Genomic DNA, 24,470 nt, shown 5'->3' on the forward strand with positions numbered 1-24,470 from the left:
GGTCAAGAAAATTGCTATATTTTGGATTTGAAATGTCCCCCAAAGTCCCCATGTATTAAAGGCTTAGTTTCAGGGTGGTAGAACCATCAGGAGGTAGGGCCTAGTGGGATGTCTTTAGGTCAGCGGGTGTGCTCTTAAAGAGGACTGTGGGATACGGTTTCCATCCTGGTTCTCGGTTGCTTCTTGGCAATGAAATGAGTGTTTTTTTCCTACCACACACTCCTCCCATAAGGGCTGCCTCACCACAGGCCTAAATCAATGGGACCAGCAATCATGGACTGGAAGCTCTAAACCATGAGCAGAATTAACATTTTCTCTTTATACATGGATCTTCTCGAGTATTTTATTTTGGTGATGGACAGCTAATACACAAATCAATGTGTTACTAGGTGATACATGCAATAGTAGAAATATTTAGGAATTGAAAAATGGCACAGCTGAGGAGTGAATGACTTCATCTTGAAGGGAAGGGAAGAAAATCTTTGCAGATGACATGCCATTTGAGTTGGGTCTTTAAAAAGGAAGTCTTTGAACACTGGGTAATCACCAGGAAGCAGTAGAGCTAGAAATTGAGGAATCTGGGTGCTATATAAGTAGAAGACAAGCACAAAGTGTCTTTTGAAACCTCAAAATCTAAAGTAAACCAAGACAATAAGGAAATGTGAGACATATCAAACCTAACTACTAATGAGCTTAGTCTGTGAATTAGGGTGTGTGATTCCAAACCATGTCCCTATCACTTCTTGATGTGTGACTACAGGACATCCACAATCTTTTGTAACTCAGTGTGTCTCTATGTGCTGAAGGATTCAATAATATTTAGTAAAATATTTTTGGTAAAATAATAATTATTTTATTTACAGTATTATTTAGTAAAATAATATTGAGTCACTCTGCTCCTCATCTAGCATGAACAAGTGCTTTAAAATATACCAGCTATAGCCTAAGTAGATAAGAAGAACAGAAACTAATCATCAGCTGTAATATGTGAAGTGAAATTTAGAGAAGTAGTTCCAAATTAATTATATTTTGGCACAGGTAGTATTAATACCTAAACTTTAAATTTATCTATGAATATTCTCTGAAATCTTTTCTATGCATAATTGAGCAAATTTTCATTTATTTCATATAGAATAATTTCATATAATAGTGGTTTATACAAATATAATATGTGAAACTGCAAAATAATATACTGTCTGTAATACTTTCTGTTTATGTTTGTCATTTATAAAATATGGAAACATTTTAGATACCACACATAAATAAATGATCAACGTGTAAGCAAATAAAACAAAAATTTCAATTTAAATATTTGACCATAATTTTTCCATTCACTTATTTTTAAGTTAAACTATTGCTTTAAAAATAATTCTCTCAATTGATACCATCTTTTATTGGGATGATAATTATTGCAATTTATTTTTTATTTTTTTTAGTTCCAGAAATTGAACCCAGGAGTACCACTAAGCCACTGAGCCACATCCCCAGTCCTTTTTTATCTTTTATTTAGAGACAGTCTCACTGAATTGTCTAGGGCCTCACTAAGCTGCTGAGGCTGGCTTTGAACTTGTGATCCTCCTGCCCCAGACTCCCAAGGAGTTGGGATTACAGGCATGCACCAGGGTGCCAGGCAATCGTTAAAATTTTATTAACCTAATTTCTAATTTGTTATTAAAAATTTTCCCCTATTGTCAATTATTTTGACTTTGAACTAAATACTTTTCTTTGAAAAATGTTGTGAATACACATCATTTAAATTTTTAAATTTTTTCCTATATACCTTTTATATAAATGTTACATAAATAACATTAAACAATTTTTCCAATCTCAAATGCATTCATCCTTAAGTGTTTTAAACTAAATTTATTTTGGATTCATATAAAATATATAAAAAATTTACATATTAATGGTATACCATGTGATACATGTAAAGTGTAATGTTTAAATCAAGTTAAACATATCCCCTCAAATATTTATCTTTTTTTATGATAAAAACTTTCAAAGTTTTTTCTTCTTTTTGAAATGCACAGACCATTAGTGGTATTATAGTCACCCTACATGAGGCAGAAAAGATTAATTCTAAATCTAGTTGTGGTTCAACAATAATCCACTAATAATCAAGATATTTTAACCGGAAATTCACCTCTGTTACAGGTAAAGATTAAGTAAATTGTTTTTAAAACTCCATAATTACTGTCTTCACTTTTCTGTTATCTCTGCCTCAGTTCCATGAATTCTTGGAAAAACTCCTGCTTCCTAAGAAACCATTCTTTGTAATCCTATTACATAAATAACATTAAACAATTTTTTGGTTCATTCTTCTCAGACCACATGCTTTTTTTTTTAACTGTTCTCCATAACAGCTACACAGTTCTCAAAATTCTCTCTGTCTGGTGTCTCCGAATTGTTTCTCTTTGTTCCACTCCCACCTATGTAATTGCTCCTTTTCCAGAAGAAAATAATATGCTTAACTAGAACAAGTTTTTGATGTGGCAACATTTGAATATGGATACTTCAAAAGCCCAATTTATATAATATTTCCACTCATTTCCTCAACTCATCTTTCTCTTTTTACCCTTTTTCATAAGCATTTCAAAATAGTCTGAAATTCATTTTTTTTCTTTCTTTTTAAAACCATTTTAAGTATTTCCAAAGCTTTAATTATGTGGCTCCAAAATCCAAATTTCTCCTTTTAATTTTTTTCCTGAATTTTGGATAACTTCTCCACTTTTGAAAACATCTTTGTGATTCATGTTGACATATCAGACTATGACTGTATTAAGCAAGTCTGCCCTCTTTTTCCCTAGACTTTTTCCACCTATTCTGCTACCCATCCTTGATAATGAGATTATTTACAAATCACCAAGTCAGATTAGTCAAAAATAGAAAAACTTTGTAATCTAAGAGTGCTGAGTTTGCATCCAGACTCTACTATTTGCAAGTTAACTGTTTTAGAGCAAATTATTGAATCCCCCCTGCCCACCCCCCCCCCCCCCCCCCCGCCGCCGAGACACACTTACCATCATTTGTCTCATCTGTGGAACTGGTTGTTCATTAGTAGAATCAATCGAGCTACACAGGACATTCAAGTATAAAATGATTCAATACTTAGAAAGTCCATTACCTTGAACAAATATGTAATCAATATGATTATCAAACAATGAGTTAATACTTCAGAGTCATTGTAAGATTCTCAATTTTCTCCAAGTAAATACCAGTCAGTTTCCATGTCCTAGTCCTACTTCTGAAATATAACTATCATTCAGAAATTAATCATTTACTTACTAAATCAAGGTTTGGATTATGTGAGACAATTTGGGTGCTAGGTATCAATAATGAACAAAATGCATGAGCTTCCCTTAGTTAACCACAGCTCTGATTATCTGCCTCCATTCCTCCTCCACTCCATGCAAAACCTTATAAAAGCAATGTCCCAAACTCTTGGGCAATAAGAAAGAAAACCACCATTTGACCCAGCTATTGCCCTTCTCGGACTATTCCCTGAAGACCTTAAAAGAGCGTACTACAGGGATACTGCCATATCAATGTTCATAGCAGCACAATTCACAATAGCTAGACTGTGGAACCAACCCAGATGCCCTTCAATAGATGAATGGATAAAAAAAATATGGTATTTATACACCATGGAGTATTACGCAGCACTAAAAAATGACAAGATCATGGAATTTGTAGGGAAATGGATGGCACTAGAGCAGATTATGCTTAGTGAAGCTAGCCAATCCCTAAAAAACAAATACCAAATGTCTTCTTTGATATAATGAGAGCAACTAAGAACAGAGCAGGGAGGAAGAACAGGAAGAAAAGATTAACATTAAACAGAGACATGAGGTGGGAGGGAAAGGAGAGAAAAGGGAAATTGTATGGAAATGGAGGGAGACCCTCATTGCTATACAAAATTACATATAAGAGGTTGTGAGGAAAATGGGAAAATGATCAAGGAGAGAAATGAATTACAGTAGATGGGGTAGAGAGAGAAGATGGGAGGGGAGGGGATGAGGGATAGTAGAGGATAGGAAAGGTAGCAGAATACAACAGTTACTAATAGGGCATTATGTAAAATTGTGGATGTGTAACCAATGTGATTCTGCAATCTGTATTTGGGGTAAAAATGGGAGTTCATAACCCACTTGAATCTAATGTATGAAATATGATATGTCAAGAGCTTTGTAATGTTTTGAACAACCAATAAAAAAAATTAAAAAACCTTAATAAAAAAAAAGAAAGAAAACCTCTGTTAAAGCTCAAACCATTCACATAATCATCTAGCAATTCTCTAATTCTTTATAGCAACCATAGGGTCCATTAAAAAGTGAGTCTGTCAAGCCTCTGCTCAGATTCTGAGTCTGGACCTAAAGTCCTCCAATCCTAGCCTCCTCTTTCCACCTCAACCAAAGTCTTTACCTCCCTCTTTGTAGGACACAACAGGATGATTCCCTATGCAGGGGCTTCTTTCTGTTTCCTTTTCTCTGAATGCTCTTTCCTAATGTGCCTATATTCCTTTATTAATTATTTATCCATAAATTCTTTCACTGCCATGAGCCTCTATTTAAAGATAACTTCTTGGGTGAGACTTCCTGGACTATTATTTTAAAATCCCTTCTACTCTCAAGAAACACAACTACCAGTTGAGCAGAGGAAGGAAATGGGGAGAGAGGGAGAGAAAACACCGGAAAAGGGAGAAAAGGAAGTCCACTAGAGGAGAGGAAGGGGAATAGAGTGAAGGAGAAAGAGACTGAAAAAGGAAGCACTGGGGACAGAAATGGAGAAAATTAAGTTCCATGTGTGTATGATTATGTCACAATGAACCTACTATTATAGATAAATATAATATACAAATAAAAACATCATCTCCAAAAGAAGGTGGGAAGAGAAAAACTTGGCTTCAGAAACTTACAAGCAGTTATTACTGGGAAAACAAAACAAAACCAAATAAGACAGCTCTCCCTTCTCCCTTTACTCCCTTGCCCCTTCCATTTCTTCTTTATATTTTTTTGTAACAGGGCTGAACCCAGGAGTGCTTAACCAGTGAGTCACATACCCAGTCATTTTTATTTTCTTGTATACTTTTGTTTTTTAAAAATTATCCATGACAGTAGATTATATTTTGACATATTTATACAAACATAGAGTATATCTTGTTCTAATTAGGATCCCATTCTTGCAGTTGTACATGATGTAGAGATTAATTGTGGTGTATTCATGTATGTAACTAGGAAAGTTATGTCTGACTCATTCTACTTTCTTTCCTATTCATAATGGCTCTCTTCCTTCATTCTCTTTTGTCTGATTCCTTAAACATCTATTCTTCTCCTCCCCCCATTTTTGTGTGTTAGCATCCACACAGCAGAGAAACCATTTGGCCCTTTTTGGGGTGGTGGTGGCTTATTTTACTTAGCATGATAATCTCCAGATCCATACATTTGTGGGCAAATGTCCCAAAGTCAATCTTTCATATGGCTGAGTAATATTCCATTGTGTATGCATACCACATTTTCTTTATCCAGTCATCTGACAATACTGCTGGCAAAACTTTTGCTAGACTTCCAAGAGCAGTCTTTTGGTAAATAGAAGATAGCATTGTTCATTTTATAATAAAAATGTAAAGTAGGCAAATATTCAGTTAGTTTTTGTCATGAATGTTATTTGTTGAATTTCAGAACAGTAAAACATTTAAGGAAACTCTAGACAAAGAAAAAAAGAATAGGAAATATTTTTAAATATATCCCTATTGTATTATAAGAGGTAAAATAAACTCCCAGTGTGTTCCAATAACATGTTTGGTTAACCCAGCTGTAGCAGAATAATAATTTTGGTTATACATAGTCTTACAACCATTGTAAATGGACAATCTATTTTTATTCACATGTCTAAATAGTATTTACTATTATTTATTCCATTTTACAAATGTGTAAGTTAAGTCCCAATTTATTAGATCTTCTAGCTATTGGTAGCAAAGCTAGGTTTCAAATACAGGTCTCTAGGGGTTTCTTCAAAGCTTAAATTCTTAAATCTTGTGTTCCCAAGATATTTAATGGACAAAAGATTAAAAATGTTTGTATAAAGCAGGGTTGCTACCCCTGTGGGAGAAAAGCAGCAAAGGAGGTCTTTATAACTTTAAAATTGATGGTATAAAGCAGCTTACTTTCAGGGGAATGTTCTTAAGAATTACACTTATTTTGTTCAAAATAAACTTGCTATCTGAAGATCTATAAAACTTAACATATGTTCTGTGGTGACAGGAGTTAATTTCATTTCCGTCACTGTGAGTGCTCCACAGGTATATTGTAAATTGCTATGAATTACTGTGGCTGTGACCCATTATCATAGCAGGAAATTACATGAATCTCACAACTGATATGAAATGTACTGCTGTCACTGCTATGCATTAATTTCGAAGTAGTTGGCCATTTGTAACAATTCTGTAAATGTCCATCTTAGCACCGTTTTCAGTCTAGACAGGTTAAGCCAATGTGCATAGAATTTTCTCCCATTATTTTCAAGCAGTTACACTGAATTCTGAAATTACCTTTTTATTGGGCAATTTCACCTTGAACATTTTTCCAAGAATAGGAAACGTGGTAGTCTCCTTGTCCTACTCCCTAATGTTTAAGAGAAATTTAGTGTATAAAAAGTAAAGTAATTTGGCTACATTTGAACAGGAAGACAGAGTGAGTAAATTTCTAGTGATTGTTAACAATGCTTCCTTTACTTTTTAACTTTTAGTGAACAGATAATGGCTTATTTATGATATTTTAGCTATATTGACTTCTTTTATAATTTTCAGATAACAGTAAAATTTCAGGTAACAGTAAACAGTAAAATGTTATAGTTTTAAAAAGAATATTTTGAAAATTAGACATCTCCTTTACATGCTAAATAGATATTTCATCATTTAAAAAAAAATCAATTCTCTATACTACAAATTATACTTTTATTTTCGTTTCTTTAATACTGACATTCTTTACCTTACAGGGAAAATCATTTTAAATAGCAGATTTAATTGAACAGTTTTGACACTGCTAAATTTAGATATAGTCTCTCGTGGTAAATTTTATATTTTAGCATATCATAACTACATTGTACATCAATGCCTCAGGCTACTTTCCCTTTTTTGGTAGGTTTTTAAGCGTTTTTGCATCATTTTTCATTTTTAATGCTCTACCATATTCCAGGCTTTCAGATCCTTTATATAACAAAATTATTTTTTCCCATCAATTAAAAAAATATTCATCATAAATATATTGCCTCACATTTTCTAGAAATTTATCTCCCAGTCCTTTTTTATTTTAATAAACATAGCATGGTTCTTATATTCACTCAGGCCAGTCTCTGAGGCATAACTCTCCAAAGTACTGATTTTTAGAATTTACTGTCTTATGAAACCAAAAGCACACTTCTGTACTTTGTTAATTATATATGTTTGGCTTTTGGCACACTGAATGCCATTTAATTTTAGAAAATCTCTATAGGGTTCTAACTTGTTTTTGGGCACAGATGCTAGGGAAAGATGGCTGATCTAAACCAGAGACCATGTAAGATAAAAATAATGATGAATAAAGAAATTAATGCATATGTCTTATATAAAATAACAGTGGATTTAACTGGCAGACAATATGCTCCTCATAAAAGATATATTCTATCTTCTTTATTACTATAATATCAATATAGTACTTGATGCATGTCAATTAATCAATAAATATGCAATGAATGTTCTTGAAAGGGGATGTATAGAGTGTATTGAGAACATAATTTGAAGGATAAAGTATTATAAAAAATTCACTTATTTTTATATGTATCTAGATAGATAGATATGCCTTGAATTTTTTTGTTGATACAGCATCTGTCAGTATGAATCTTTCTACTGTTTTAATAACCAAAAATTTATAATGTCATCAGTTGTGTTACTCTCTGAAGGTATGTATTTATCCATCAAGCATTCATAAAAATTAATGTAACCCTTTATAAGCTTTTGGGAAATGTCAAGTAATTTTTCATTCAACAAAGGTCATGTTCTTCACAAAACTCATTTGTGTCTTTACAGTGGTCTTTCTGAGGATCTCCTCCTACTTCTCTGGGGTAAAAATTCCTAGTCCAGAGTTAGCCATGGGATTCATCAGTAAGGGCAAGTTGGTTGGTATTGCTCACATTTTCCCAGGCCATTCTTCTCTAATTGCTCAGAGTCCCTGCCTGGTGCCCTGTGTCTTAGGGCACCATCTAAGACATATCCCTGGGTTGTTCACATTTTTTTCTCTCTTTGCATCCCCCCATATTTCTACTTGTGGAAGTTTTAGCCATCTTTCCTTCCATTTCTTCTTCTTTAAAGCTTTCTGAATCCTTCCATCCGGTAATAATCTTTCCTTTCCCAACAGCTGCTTGCAGTTCCTCAAGTAGAGAGCAGGTCATCATATGATTTATGTGACAGTTTCCTCTGCCATCAACTTACAATAATAAGAAATAATTTTTTTTTCTTTTTGTTATCCAGTTTCTAATTTAGGCTTTATGCATAGAAATATTTGATAAATGCATGCAGAATTGAATAAAACTGCTATTTTCAATGCATTTTTAAAATGACAGATCACCACAGAAAATCATAGTGGGAAACAAGCAAACTGCAGCAAACTACAAAATTAGCAGCATGTCTAAAACTTACTGTCTTTCATTCATGCTAGTAGAAACATTTTATTGAAAGTAACCCACCCACACACTGTTTATGTGTTTAGGTGATGCACATGTTTCACATTTACCTCTAGTTAGAAATAGAACACTCTGATTATATTTACCTGGTTTGTTATGGTGAGACCTAAAATTCCTATGGGAGGCAGAAGATGAGGTTATTCAGGTGGGTGTCTCTATAGGGCATGTGTGGGTCTTGGAGTGAAAAACAGATGGGATAAGAAATGAGCAGAAAACCATGCTACAAAGCTGGGCAGACATTTTAGGCACTTCCTGTGGGAACCCAGAAGGGAAGGAAGCTGATATTGCAGTACCTCTTCAGGCAGAGCTCAATAAAGTTAAAAATCAGTTCATCAAGGGATAAGTAGCACTGATAAATAGTATAAGAGTTTGGTAGAATTACCTAGAAAACTTCAAAACAAAACAGTTAGTGTAGGTAAGGCCCTGTGAAGCAGTATTTTATAAAGCTCCCTGGCTAATCGTTAATCAGAATTGAGAATCACTGAAATAGATGAATTAGGCATACTGTAGTTAAAGATATGGGACATTTGTCTAAAAGAGTTGTGGAAACAGCTCTGCAATCCCCATACAGGAATGCTGAGACCCAGCTAAGAAAAGAATAACTAAAATCAAAGATAATGTAGAAATAGAGAAAGCAAGGCGGGGGGGGGGGGGGTCATGGAGGATCCCTGTACACTCAAGCTTTCTGAAGACACTGCATCTTTAATTACGTGCATACTGTTACACATGGTTTGCTGCAGAAATTACCATGGCCTGCCCAGCATTCCTGAGATTATAAACAGGAACCTTGTATCATTCTATTCCAGTGTGTTGGTCCTTTCACCTCTTCATTTGTTTTTAAACTCTTTTCAATATAGTTTACTAAAATCAGTCAGTTATCCTTCCTGTATTCCTGTGTTCTAATACCATTATCAAAATCCGATTAATACTGTTGTGATTTGAATGTGAGGTGTCCCCCAGAAGTTCACATGTGAGACAGTGCAAGAAAGTTGAGAGAAGAAATGATTGAGCTGTAAGAGTCTTAACCTAATCAGTGATTTATTCCCCTGATAGGGATTAACTGAATGGTAACTGAAGTCATAGGGTGTGGCTGGTGGAGGTTGGAATTGGGGCGTGGCTTTGGATATATATTTGTATTTGGCCAGTGGAGTCTCTCTGCTTCCCAATCAGGATATGAGCTACTTCCCTCTGCCACAGTCTCCCACCATGGATGTTCAGCCTCACCTTGAGCCCCAAAGAATAGAGCCAGCCTTCTGTGGACCATAAAACCTCTGAAACCATGAGCCCCTAAATAAGCCTTTTCCTCCTAAAATGTTCTGGTCAGGTCTTTTAGTCACAGCAGTGAAAAAGCTGACTAAAACAAATACTTAGAGGTTAAAGGTGGGTGGAGGAATGTATAGCAGTCACAATTACTAAAATCTTGGCCTTACCTTACCAGGAAAGTCCCTTCAGGACATTCCTATAGTAAGACTCTGGACCACATCTTTTCATTGATACTGACTTTCTAGTATCAAGTCTACATCTTTTCTCTTCCTGATCACTTTACCACAAACATAATGGTCTAATTTGACATTCACCTACAAAATGCAAAACAAGTTCTGAAGTTCATTTTCTTCATGTGCCTCAATTGTTTCATATACTTCAATGATTTTATTGTATATAATACCCATGTGTGTTAATGGTGTGCCTATGCAGATGTATTTTTGAGACTAGAATTTACTAAGAAAAATTATGAATGAATAGATACAAATCATTTTTGTAGTCATATCTGTACCTGAAACTTGAAATGGCATCCTTGCTTCAAGAAATTTTTTCATCTTCATTCTTAAAATGTTGTTCCCATGTAAATATTCAAGTTTCTGGGATGAACACTAAATTTCTGCAATGGGTGTTGTTGTGTATAAGGGGAAAGAAACATGGGACTGTGAAATGTGGATGGATGAAGTCATAACATAACTCATCTTAATATCACTATAGGTGCAAGATTCATTATCATTAGCATTTTATAAAGCACAAAGTCACATATTATTAACCACTGAAATATAAAACTGATATTCTAAATATAAGCATATCAGTGATATAATTTTCTTTTTATTATCATCTGAAAATTTATAAGAAACTGGTTGTAACTTTTAAAAGGAAAATCATGAAATTATTGTTTTCACTTCATATTTTCCTATCATATTATTCTGAACGCTAAATGTATTGCAGCATCTCCCTCTTTAAAGGAACTATAACTAGGACTTCCCTTTACTCTTGTCCTTTGCAACTAGTTAAACCTATTACTCATGAAAAGAATGAATATCAACAATAATAACATATCCATAGTTACTCTCATTGAAGTACATAAAAATGAGAGGTAATAGGTTAAATGCCAATTAATTATTCAACATTTATATTTCCATCAAAAATATATGTTTGGTTCAGTGAGAAGTAAATTTGCTTGCTCTGTAGAGCACATAAATGAAGAGACTCCTTAGTATGCACCCACCAACTTTACAGAAGATTTTTGTGATTATGCTACTGGAAATCAATTTCAGAATGGTCTGTCTGAGAAGAAGTCTGCATACGTGGGTTTCTATAGTTGCAATCATCTGGAAATCTGGAAAAAGAAAATGTATATATATGAACTTGGTTCTAGTCTCTGTGATCTAGTAAGAAATGCTTGAGTATGAATTTGGATGCCAAATAAATCTCAGAATTGTTGATTTTAGAAAATTCAAGCTTTAAAAATATTTTTGAGATTTTGCTAAATCTGTGTCCTCTTATGAAAAAAAAAGAAAAAAAATATTCTTGGACAAACTTGGAGATTTTTTTTAAGTATTAGAAAACCAAAGGGAAAGATGCTTTTTACTGTCAAATTCTGTATGTGATTGATTGCATGTCACCCACTGCCTTAGAACAATTATTATAGCAGTATCGTATTTCTAATAATTTATGAGCATTATATATTAATTCTGAGACTAGAAAGATTTGGTAAATCTGAATATTTTTAAATTTATGAAGCATACTACTATAGAAACAGCTTTAATCAATGATTTTTTTGTTTTCCTGCAGCAATAAAAAAAAATGATCATTTTGGGATTTTATTTCTACTGTCTCTAGTCCTCAGCAAACACTAGTGTTAGAGACTTGCTGGTTTTGCAAGTGGTCAGAGATGGCAAGCCACCGTCACTTACAGGCAATTTGGTCTTCATTACAAATTAATGAAGTGATAATTGCTCTGTGCAACCTTTTATGTGCAAAGCATGCTGGTGTTGTTTGCATTATCTTCTTGTAATTTATACCTCCACATTCAAGGACTTGTGATAGCTTGCCAAAGTTAAACTACAATGAGAGCTCCATAATTAAAATCATATTTTACATCAAATTATGATAATCTCTACATAATGTGCTCTGTTTGATGTCTGGGAGAATGATACTTATAGCAGAAGAAATTTGCAAATGATTCATCAGCCAAAATACAAACTCATCAATTCTTACATGGAAATTTTGACTTTAAAAATGTAAAGTCAATCGGTTTATTTTCAAATACCAGTGTCTTGATCTATTTTCTGTGAGAGGACCACAGAAAGCATTTATTCTCTGAAGGTTTTGCTAGCTCTGTTCTCATGATGCCATTGTAAAACCAATGTAGAGATAAGATGACTCCACAATCACTCACTTTTTTTACACCAGAGATTTTGAAATACCAAACCTGTTCATTTCCTTTTCTTCCTTATAGAGAACTTAGACTTCAGTTTTTAATTTGAATGTGACATTACCACTGTTGGTACCTCAGTGTAAAAACCCTTACATCAAATATTTTCCTTGTACAATTTCTTCTGAAAACCTTCCTATAAAATGCATCATAGACTTAATATTTGAAAGTATCATATTGGTGATTATTAAAATATGATGTTTTTTATTATAATAAGATACAGTTATATCATATATATTATTTCTAGGCTTTCCTACAACAGTCCCAATTGTTACTTTGTTCAACTGATCTTACATTAAAAGATGAAGTTGAGTCGATTTTTGCCTCAAGAAAATAAATGCCTGTCTTCTGTCCTAAATCCTAGTTAACAAAAGATATTAAAATATTTTTTTACTTATTTTGTTTGTAAATTGGTAGAAGAGCTTGGGAGACGTAGACGTTTTTAAATTGTGTTCTATACACTGATGAGATCCACAAATTATTTTTAATAATTCAAACACCATAAGGTAGATAACTTATTTATCCCTTAATGAAGTTTAAAGGTCAAATAAAAGCCATGTTTCTTTATTTGTTATGCCCATCAATTTGATAAATTAACATTTTATCTCATTGTTTTATTAGAAGTCATAGATTGAAACTGCTATGTGTTGTTTAAATATATAAATAGAAACACTGTATATAAACTTTATATGCTATTGATTTAGTTAGCATATTTTTAAAATCTGCTTTTGCTGATGAAAATTAGTAGTGGGAGAAAAATTAGGAACATATTTATAATAGACTTTAAAAGATTTTATTTATCTATAAAACTAAAGCATTCTCTAATAAAGAAATTCATATTGCTTTACTCTTCCATAAATGGTTTATACATATATAAGAAGAATAAATCCAATTTTACTTATTTTCCAAAAGGTTAAATTTTTCTGCTGCATATCATGGTAAATAAAGAGGTCAAAATTGGAAAGTACATATAAAATTAAACTAACCTTAGTACATATTTTGAATCAAATTTGAAATGAATAGGGTAGTTAATAAGAACTGTATAATAGAAAATTATTTTCTATGAATAGCATGGATATGGAATGCAAAGAGAAGAAAGCCTAGTTCAGTAAAATTATACCATAAAAAAAGAGAATAAAGGACAGAGGATCCAACATAGATCCCCAAAACAATAACAGAGTTACTGACAAGAACATAGGATTGACAGAAGTGGAACTTATTATTTACTCAATTTACTCAAACTTTTAGAAAAATTAACATATTGGTTGGGATCGTTTTTGTTTTTTAAGAAGTGCAGATGCTAATATAAAGAGGTGGTGGGGAGCCATAGAAGACTCAAATGGAGAAAGACAATATTTCCTGGAAGCAGTAGGCAAAATAAGACATGGCAAAAAGAAAATGTAGACACAAGGATAATAGTTGAAAACAATTGGTATAAAAGCGTTTGGACCATAAGTATCATATAAAACTACTATGCTAAATTAAAAGCTTCTCAAAATCTATCATAAGAATCCCAAAAAGCACTCCTTGGCTGTTTTGAAATCTTGAAACTTTTAATGTCTTTTTACAGTGAGAAAAGAGTATAATTTTAGCTACTGCAACAATACTAACCAAACCAAATTATGTTTCTTGACCATGTAAATGTTCAATGTGGGAAAGGTCATTAAGAATTGACATATTCACTACACTGTGTCTTTAGTTTTTCATGCAGAGAAATGAGGCATATTTATAACTTGCCCAAGATGGACACATTGGAATGATTGAATACCTTTAAAAATGTCATGCATGAAGATACGCAGTAATGACATAATTTAGATTCACTTCATTTTTTCATACATCAAAGTTTACCACAACCTTGCCCATACTGGGAGAAGATTAATAATAATGAACTTTTTTTTGTATTGGGGATTGAACCCAGAGGTGCTTTGCTTATGAGCCATTTCCCCAGCCCTTTTTATTTTTAATTTTGAGACAAGTTCTCACTAAGTTTCTTAGAGCATGACTAAGTTGCTGAGGCTGGCCTTGAACTTGTGATCTTCCTGCCTCAGCTTCCAGAGTCACTGGGATTACAGGCGTGTGCCACAGGGCAGGGGTAATAATGTTGGACTTTTGTAAGATGTATTTTCCATGCTTTTTTTTGAACAGACAAACAAACAAAAGCAAAAAATATACAACAAAACCATAAACCATAACATAATGTCACTGTAGACAATTCATTTTAAGAGTTTTGATCCTGAATGTTTGGCTAGGCTCCATCAATTGCTAAGTGACTTTTTCCTGAATATCCAACAAAGTGCAGTGCAATTCAAGTGTGTTCATCCAAATTATAAATTACTTGTGTCACTGAATTCATAGAACCTTGTAAATTATAAAAAATACAAACTAGACAGTTATGGAATTGCTCTACATCAATTAAAATAAGCAATATAGAAGGGTCTGCTGATTTTCTCTAGTTCCTGGGATGTCTTTGAGAGCTGGTCTTGCATTTATTATTCATTATGCTTAGTTCATTAACTCTGCCTATCTTTTTCTTTGATTCTTCAGTGGGAAGAGATCAGTGGTGTTGATGAACATTACACACCCATCAGGACTTACCAGGTGTGCAATGTCATGGATCATAGCCAAAATAATTGGCTGAGGACAAACTGGGTCCCCAGGAACTCAGCTCAGAAGATCTATGTGGAGCTCAAGTTCACTCTTCGGGACTGCAATAGCATTCCACTGGTTTTAGGAACCTGCAAGGAGACTTTCAACCTGTACTACATGGAGTCTGATGATGATCATGGGGTCAAATTCCGAGAGCATCAATTTACAAAGATTGACACCATTGCAGCTGACGAAAGTTTCACACAGATGGATCTTGGGGATCGTATTCTTAAACTCAACACTGAGATTAGAGAAGTAGGTCCTGTCAACAAAAAGGGATTTTACCTGGCTTTTCAAGATGTTGGTGCTTGTGTTGCCTTGGTCTCTGTGAGAGTGTACTTCAAAAAGTGCCCATTCACAGTGAAGAATCTGGCTATGTTTCCAGACACAGTACCTATGGACTCCCAGTCTCTGGTGGAGGTTAGAGGTTCTTGTGTCAACAATTCTAAGGAGGAAGACCCTCCCAGGATGTACTGCAGTACTGAAGGCGAGTGGCTTGTGCCCATTGGCAAGTGCTCCTGCAACGCTGGTTATGAAGAAAGAGGTTTCATGTGTCAAGGTAAGAGCCTTCCTTCTCTTTCCCTCATGATGGTATTTCTTACCTGTGAGTTCATTGAAACATAGCAAGAGGAAATAAACCCAGTCTGTGTTCACTTGTCAGCAAAACATGAGTAGAGTCTATTTAAAGACTAAGATATATCTATCTGTATATAGATCTTGATGTGTATATTCCTAGTTTGTGCAGAAATATTAACGTGTTTGATTATGTGGTGCTGGCCTATACCCCCTAGGGATGTCCTATGTTATATTAAAGTTTTTCGTATTTGATGATATATAGTAGTCTAACTCTGTACCAATTAAAAGAAAAAAGCTTTGTCTTTTAGGCAACAAAATTAGATATACTGAGGACTATATTTATACTTATTAATCTGATAGCAAAACTATTTAATCACAATAAAATATGTGTTTTTTCCTAGTGACATATTGCTATCAAATAGGTATTTATATCATTATTACTGCAAGGAAAATTATTTATATTTAAAAATCTAGGGCTGATTCAATAGTATTTGATGCACTATTTTTTATTTTTAGTTGAGGTATAATTTTTAAAAGTTTATTTTGCTCCATTATTTGTCAGTTTTTATTGCCTAGCATAATATCTGTGTCTCTCCTCAGTTGCAATGCATATTTAATATTTACTATAGTACTAGAGAAGCTGAACTCTATCATCAGATTTGATTTTATTAAAAATAAGTTTCTACTTGATATAAAATAAAAGTTCTTTTTTATGCAAAACTATATGTATCAGATGTGATATAGCAAATCATAAATTTCAAAACTAGACATTTATCATTAGGCAAGATTTTAGGCTTGAACATGCTGAAAACATTATTTGTATTTTAAATGTATAAATATTGAAGAGAACCTTAGTACATAGCTTTTGGAATCTTGCTATTTTAATACTTTGTATTTCAATTTGTTAAGGGAATAGAGTTTAATAGTTTTGTCAAGGTCATGGCCATTCAGTAAGTCACTTTTCTCAAGGCCATGTCAAAGAGGAAGAGTATATTTGATATATAACTTCTCCAATTTCAAATGCAAACAGAACATAGCAGAGAACTATGAACATGGTTTGTAGGAATAAATCAAATCAACAAATGGCACACTCTTGCCTCACACTTCTCATTTTATTCATCATTAATACATTGTTAGTAAATTGATTTCAAAGGTTTTAAAATTGAAACAACATAGTAGCTACTACTTGCTTATATTCATAAACCTTTATACTACACTTTGAATTGTATTTTTTAATAATGCATTTACTTGTGTTATATGCTATTTATGAGATTAATTTTAAAAAATAAAATCACGAAGACTTATTTCAAAAGCAATTGGAAAGTTGTACAAACAAATATTTAATACATAACTACTTCGTTTTATGTAATTTACGGAGAATTCAAATATATATTTTTTCATTCATTAAGTAATCCCTTGCTAGATGCCAGCGCTGCACTGATTGCCAATTAATGTCAATAAGCTACCTCATTTATTTCCAAAGTTAACTATCAGGGACATACTATGACTAGCTCCACTTTAACATGAAAACAGTGTGATGGGTTTATCATCTTGTCTTTCATGTGTAAGTTTATCCTGGAGTTGAGATGAAACCAGGAATCTTGGCTCCAAAGGCTTCAGTCTCACATTACCCACATGCTTCCTAGGATTCAGTCTCATGGTGGAAGAGGAAACCCCTCAAGCACAAGTTTGAAGTGTAAGGAGGCCACAAAAATTTGTCACAAAATAGCCAAGAAATCTGTTAATATAACCTTATCTAAGTCACTCGTTTTGCTTTTTAGATTTTCTTTTAAGAAGGAGCAATTACCAGCCAAAAGATCATTTGAGGGGAAGATTAAGCTTAGTCTAGGGTGATATAAGTAAATTCTGAATATGTGGATTGTCCAGCATCTTATGCAAAACATCCTAGTAAATTTAATTGAATCAGTATTTCTTACTATCTGTATCTACAAAGTAATCAAAAGCCAGACACAGGAGAAATATAGATGAATAAGTCATTGTATCTATCTTTAAAGAGATCACAATCTGGTATGAAAGACAGTTACATAAATTAATAATTTTAATGCTAGACAGACCAATAAATTTTCTACAAGAGGTACAATGTGCCTTGTCATTGTAGCGGAAAAAAAACAATTCTCAGGATTTCAAAATTAATCATGGGAATTGATAATTAATTATGGGAAGCTCCTGAGTTAAGAATTTTAGACTCTTTGTTATTGCTCTCAGAAAGTTTTAATGTAGGAAAGGTTAACCATCTTATACAACTTCTACATTATAGAAGGTAAAATATACAGTGAGATTTACAATTTGCTTATTGAATCATTACCTTAAAAATCTCAAAATGAATTGAGGTCCAATCAGATTGCTGTCTTCTGAGTTTGTGCCATAGGAACATCTTAAAGACAATAAAAACTTCATTTCTAGGTCATCTTCTCAGTTTAATAACAAAATATTATGAATTCTAATCTAGGCAGGTAATTGGGACAGTTAAATTTCAGTAAACTGAATGAAGAAAATGTGACAATTTCTACTTGACAAGAATAAAACACATTGATAAAAAAAAATTTGTTCAACAATACATCTGTCGGTTTTAGAAAACTAAATAAAAACAAACTAGCTTTCTGCAATGCCAGAATTCTAAACATGGAATCATATATCTACTCTGTATAATGTGAACTTTCACAGCAGGCCAGTATTCCTGAAATAAGAAAAAATATTAGAAAGTATCCATTGACTATATATCTAAATGTTCAATATTTATTAAGTCCCTGATATAGGCTAAGTCCTGTATTGATAATTAGAAAAAAAAAACAATGAATACTGTCAATGATAAATTAGTTGGGTTTATAATTAAAAAATGTGTATGTGTGTTTGTGTTTTAAAAATATGTTGGTCTCTGTACCTGAAGAATAGATTTTAAACTAATGTGTTAAGCAAAGCTAAGTTAATAATGGTTTAAACTGGAAAACAAGCTACTACCATTATTGGGATAGGAAGTATTAGAATAGGAGTTGATGAGTTATGAAAAATTAAATTTTATATATAACATGCTTTATTATGTTACTGGTTTTTCTTTTTGTTTTTGTTGTATGGTGAGGGAAGACAGCCACAGTAAGCCAAGAGTAGGAAATGGTACACCTTTCTTTCAAAGAATGTTTATAGGGAGAAAGTAAAGCGGGGGGGGGGGGGGGGGAATCATTCAGGAATTGCATGCCAAGAAAACTGCAAACAGGGATAAAGTTAACTCCAGAAAGATGAAGATTACTTATTAAAGTAATTTTGGCAAACTAGAAATGTACGTGAAAAAGAACTTTATGAACTTAAACTGATAAGGAGTAATGTGAAGTTTAATAAGAAAGGTAAAAAACAATGTATCAGACTGTGATTGCTAGAAGTTTCTCTAATATATCATTTGTAAGTACAGCTTCTGTTTAAGTAAGTCATTTCTCATATTTAACAAAAGATGAAAAGTGTGGCATCTCTTTTGATTTACCACATGTATAGCTTAAACCTTATTTGAGCCATGTTCCTTAGGTCTCCATCTTGCAGGATGGTAACAGTGTGGTCAATAACAAGTTAAGTAGTTATTAGAGGAAGTCAATAAAATTCTTTTAAAAAATATTGAAATTTTTAAATATTAAGTGACTTAGTAAACCTAAATTATCTGCCGTTTGCTTTCAGTCACTGACAATCAAGATTTTACTTGATTATTTCACCCTTCCCATATCTTAGACACCAGCATAACTCTACTAGTTTTCTCTTTTTAAGACTGAAAAAAGTGTAGGGAAATTTTGCATTAATTCCAAGGGAACAACATGATCCTTTTTTTCCTTATTCTGTTTTATTCCGGCTAATGAGTTATGTTATCTGCTTCAGTTTAGTTTGTGAAGAAGGAATGAGAATGCTAATGGCTTTTTATATACCCAATTAATTACATTTGAGGCAGATAGCAGGAGGTTACTATAAATATTCCTGCTTATACAAGCTTTGTTTAGACTCAGTGCACCAAATACCTTATTAATGTCACTGAAGAATCTGTTGCTGTGTGCTTTATCTCTCTACATTCATTGTGGAATGCTAACTTTATTCCTTGTTCTTTTACTTTAGGAGCTTAATAGAAAAGTGTATTTTGGTATGATGTAGGGAGACATCTAAACTTCTTTATGACTGTCCAAAATTTTGTTTGGTTTACTCATGACTTATGATACCACCATCTCTCTCTACTCACCTCTCTGTCAGTTCAGAAACTCTTAAAGCGGCTGTCAGGTTTTCCATAACAGAATGATTTAAGGATTCTTCTTGCTTTGACAAAAAAGCTAGAGAAAAGTAGAATATTCTCAGCACCTACTGAGTACTGAGTCTGCATGAATAATCACTGGTATCCTTGTGTTGCTTTCCCTAGCTGTGAGCAAAAGAACCTGAAAACAACTTGGAGGAGGTAGAGTTTACATTGCCTCACTGTTTCAGAGATTCAGTCCATGGGAGGGGGCGGGCAGACTCCATTGTCTAAGGTCTGAAGTGAAAAAGAACATCAAAGTGGAAGGGCATGGTGGAAGACAGCTGCTCAGGACATGATCACCAGAAAGCAGAGAGAAAGTCCAGGGTGCCTGGGACAAAATATAAACCCCTAAGGCACAGCCCCTGTGACCTTATTCCTCCAGCCCTACCCTACCTCCTTACAGTTGTCACCCAGTAAATTCATTCAAGTGGACTTCATTGGTTAAGATATCATAATCTGTCATTTCACCTGAACATTTTTGTCTTGTCTCACACATGAGCTTCCTGAGAACAGCTCATTTTTAAACCATAAAACCCTCTCGTTCTGCAAGATGTTCATATGTTTGAATGAATTCAGCACTTCCTTCCATTTGTTGCCAGAGTGTAAATTCCTGGAGGGAAAAGACGACTACTATCCATCTTAGGAACATTGTGCCTAGAACCTAGAAGACTAATTGACTAAGTTTTCAATTAGATCCTTATTCAATGAACAATTTCTATGAGACTTCTATACTAACTATATGTTTTTGGAGTGCCCATCTTAGTTTAAACATAGTTATATTATTTATCTTTAAATTCCTTAGGCTATTGAGAAAGACCTGAAATAGAGATGTAAGTTTTATGTGATTTGAAAGGAACATATTTGACTATTAGGTTGCATTTAATTGCAACAGTAAAGTACAGATTCATATGAACTCTCATTAATGAATAGTTGAAGTAAAGGAATAACAATACTTTTAAAAGTAGCTAGAAGGATACATTTTTCTCTTTTAGGAAGTTATGATAAAAGTTATTTTTTCTGCCTTACAAAAAATCAATTATGAATAACCATACATATAATATAGCAAAGATCTGTTTTGGAAATGCAGAAATATTTGACATTCTTTTCCCTTAAATCTACACAGCTAATGCTGAAAGCACTGAAAGCACTGACTCATTCTTTAAAGACTGCATTGAGATATAAAAATGTTACTTAAAACTTAAGGTTTCTGACTTTTAATTTTAATTTCCCTCAGTTTACAAAGACATCTCTCCATTTCCACGTTTGCTTTAACAGTTATACACCCATGATTTTTCTAACATCATATTGATTTTAATTAAAAACATACCACTGGTAAGTAATAATAAAGAGAACTTTCAAATGGCAAACACATGCATTGTGTCAATCAGAAGCACCATTGAAGTGTGTTACCTCTTCCTTTCTGTACAATCTGAGTTTAAACTCTTATATATGACAAAATCACTCATTAAGTTTTGTGAGTTTTTTTTCTTACATTAGCTCTAAAAGAACTTAAGAGGGAGAAAATATCTTTAATAAGTTTATAGACATATATTGATTATTCATTCTTTGAAACAGAATTTTTCTTTTTTGAAGAAACTTCATAGTCTAATCAATAATGATTGCTAGTCATCTATTATTTTATTGTTAGCTTTTCTCTTTCTACTTCTAAATAGCAGTCATTCTAGTATTTGAATCATTTTCTTTTATTTTTCATATCATGGGTATTTTCCACTGATTTTTTAAAAGTGTCCTTGAATTCATAGATAGACATATTCAATAAGACTCTCAGGTTAAAACTGACTTAAGAAAATATATTTTAGGAAACATATGTCTATAAAGAAAATTTTTAAGTGCTATATTTATAAAACATTAAACTCATATTTCGCACTATATTGATGTTTCAATATTTATCATACAAAAATCTAGGGTAGATTGTCAGAGGGGATACATAAATAATATCCTTGCCTCTTGAGTTGAAGAAATCATGCGACTCAGAAATACATACACAAATATCGACAATATCTGTTGAACCATTGTACTTGACTCTGTGTAGAAACGACTACATCTAATTGCTTTATTTTAGGTACTTTACTAAGTACACTTAAGAATCACCTAGATAATATAAAGATAGTGGAGAAACAGAGTAAATGGCATGAAGTACATGTCAATATGCTTGTATGAATTACTATATGATATTACTGAAAATCGTCAGTCAAATCATATCAGTGCACTATCTTTACAGTAATTGAAGTAAAAACTCCTTCAAGTGTAAAAAGAAAGGCATAGTAACAGAATGTATTTGCTTTGTGAATTTAACGATCATAGTTTATTTTTGAGTATTTGTATAAAAATAGAGTATACATTTAAACCATGGATTTGCGTGTTTCTGGTACTAGAAAGAAATATTAATCTTTGTGCTATGATTATTACAAATAAGATTATTTTCAATAGAGACAATTTAATTGCAAACATATTTGGAAGACATATAACTATGGCTTAATTTAGGGAGTAGAACAATTCATCTCTAGCCATTTAAGTACCTCATAATGAAGCTGGGAATGGAACCACCATTTGACCCAGCTATTCCCCTTCTGGGTCTATTCCCTAAAGACCTAAAAAGAGCATACTACAGGTACACTGCTACATCGATGTTCATAGCAGCACAATTCACAATAGCAAGACTGTGGAACCAACCTAGATGCCCTTCAATAGACGAATGGATGAAAAAAAAATGTGGCATTTATACACAATGGAGTATTACTCTGCATTAAAAAATGACAAAATCATAGAATTTGCAGGGAAATGGATGGCATTAGAGCAGATTATGCTAAGTGAAGCTAGCCAATCCCTAAAAAATAAATGCCAAATGTCTTCTTTGATATAAGGAGAGTAACTAAGAACAGAGTAGGGAGGAAGAGCATGAGAAGTAGATTAACATTAAACAGGGACAAGAGGTGGGAGGGAAAAGGAGAGAGAAGGGAAATTGCATGGAAATGGAAGGAGACCCTCATGGTTATACAAAACTACATACAAGAGGAAGGGAGGGGAAAGGGAAAAAAACAAGGGGGAGAAATGAATCACAGTAGAGGGGGTAGAGAGAGAAGATGGGGAGGGGAGGGGAGGGGAGGGGGGATAGTAGAGGATAGGAAAGACAGCAGAATACAACAGACACTAGTATGGCAATATGTAAATCAGTGGATGTGTAACCGATGTGATTCTGCAATCTGTATACTGAGTAAAAAATGGGAGTTCATAACCCACTTGAATCAAAGTGTGAAATATGATATGTCAAGAACTATGTAATGTTTTGAACAACCAACAATAAAATTAAAACAAAAGAATTGAGACATACATAAAAATGGAGTTTAATAAAAATCTGCAAGGAACAACAATAAAAAAAAACTCAGAAGTAGAGAGTAGAATAGTGGATAGCAGGGTGTGCACGCAGGCAGAGGTGGGAGTGGGTGGCTGTTGGGAAGATGTTGGTCAAAGTACACAAAATTTCATCTCGACAGAATAAATTCAAGAGATCTATTATACAACAGAGACTATAGTGTATGGAGTGTATTATATTCTTAAAAACTGCTGAGAGTAGATTTTAAGTATACTTTACCACAAAAAAGCACACATGTGAAGTAATACACAAGATTTACCTACTCTATAATGTATACATGTTTCAAAATTATGTTATACATAATAATTGCTTTTCAATTAAAATTTTTAAGAGAATTTTAACAATAAAATAATTCAAGCCAAGTTTCATGTAAAAAAAAAATTAAGTACCTCATAATGAATAGAAGCAAATTAAATGACCAGCAGTGAACCAATATAAAAACATTAAAAATCAAAAGCAGTTCTATAAATGTTAGTACCATTTTCCCATGGAATTAGAATTAAATAATATTTACAGTGTTTTAGTAAAATATGGATTCTTTTATATGGTATAATTTTGGTTATATAATTTTACCAATAGAGTGGGAAAAATAGTAAGACATTTTCTCTTTATTTCAGACTGGAAGATGATTTTGAAGGTTATTATAAAAACATTTTCCTAAGGTTCTAACTTAGTTCACAGCTACCTCTTTTCAAATCAATGCAGTGTATCTGCTTTAAGGGTATCAAATCATCTTTTTATTATAATTATTATTGTTAAGTTACATAAGTCGGGCTTTCAGATGCTTATCTATTTCAGTCTTTCTAATGTGAAAACAGTAATTCAGGTAATTTCTCTATAGCAAATTTGTAGTCTTTAGAAAACATAAATAACTTCTTATTGTGTAGTTTGTCTGGGATACTATCATGATGTATAGATTAGCTTCCCAGGAAAGTACTCACTATGGGAAATTGCAACATGGATATGTAATATCAGTTGCAGAAGGGAAAGTAATTTTGAAAATACTTGAAATAAGTTGTTTTCATCATTGCATTTTCATTTGCATTTCCAAAAGAAAATCAGATCATTGTTTAGCAGAATGCTCTCTAAATACCTATTAAATGTCAATTCATCTATAAAATAAATCAAATTTTCCAAGAAAAGACATATCTCAGCCCCAT

The 24,470-nt window shown here is 33.0% G+C and overlaps 1 protein-coding gene across 1 annotated transcript in view; it reads left to right on the forward strand.

The window, feature by feature from the left end:
* The window catches only part of Epha3 (EPH receptor A3), a 340,539-nt gene that overhangs the window by 79,823 nt on the left and 236,246 nt on the right, over window positions 1-24,470 (forward strand). The window contains exon 3 of the mRNA XM_076868941.2: window positions 14,960-15,620. Coding sequence (XP_076725056.1) covers window positions 14,960-15,620 — 661 coding nt within the window. The remainder of the gene's footprint in view (window positions 1-14,959; window positions 15,621-24,470) is intronic.

The sequence above is a fragment of the Callospermophilus lateralis genome, chromosome 10, assembly GCF_048772815.1.
Source record: "Callospermophilus lateralis isolate mCalLat2 chromosome 10, mCalLat2.hap1, whole genome shotgun sequence".
In the NCBI taxonomy this organism is placed as follows: Eukaryota; Metazoa; Chordata; class Mammalia; order Rodentia; family Sciuridae; genus Callospermophilus; species Callospermophilus lateralis.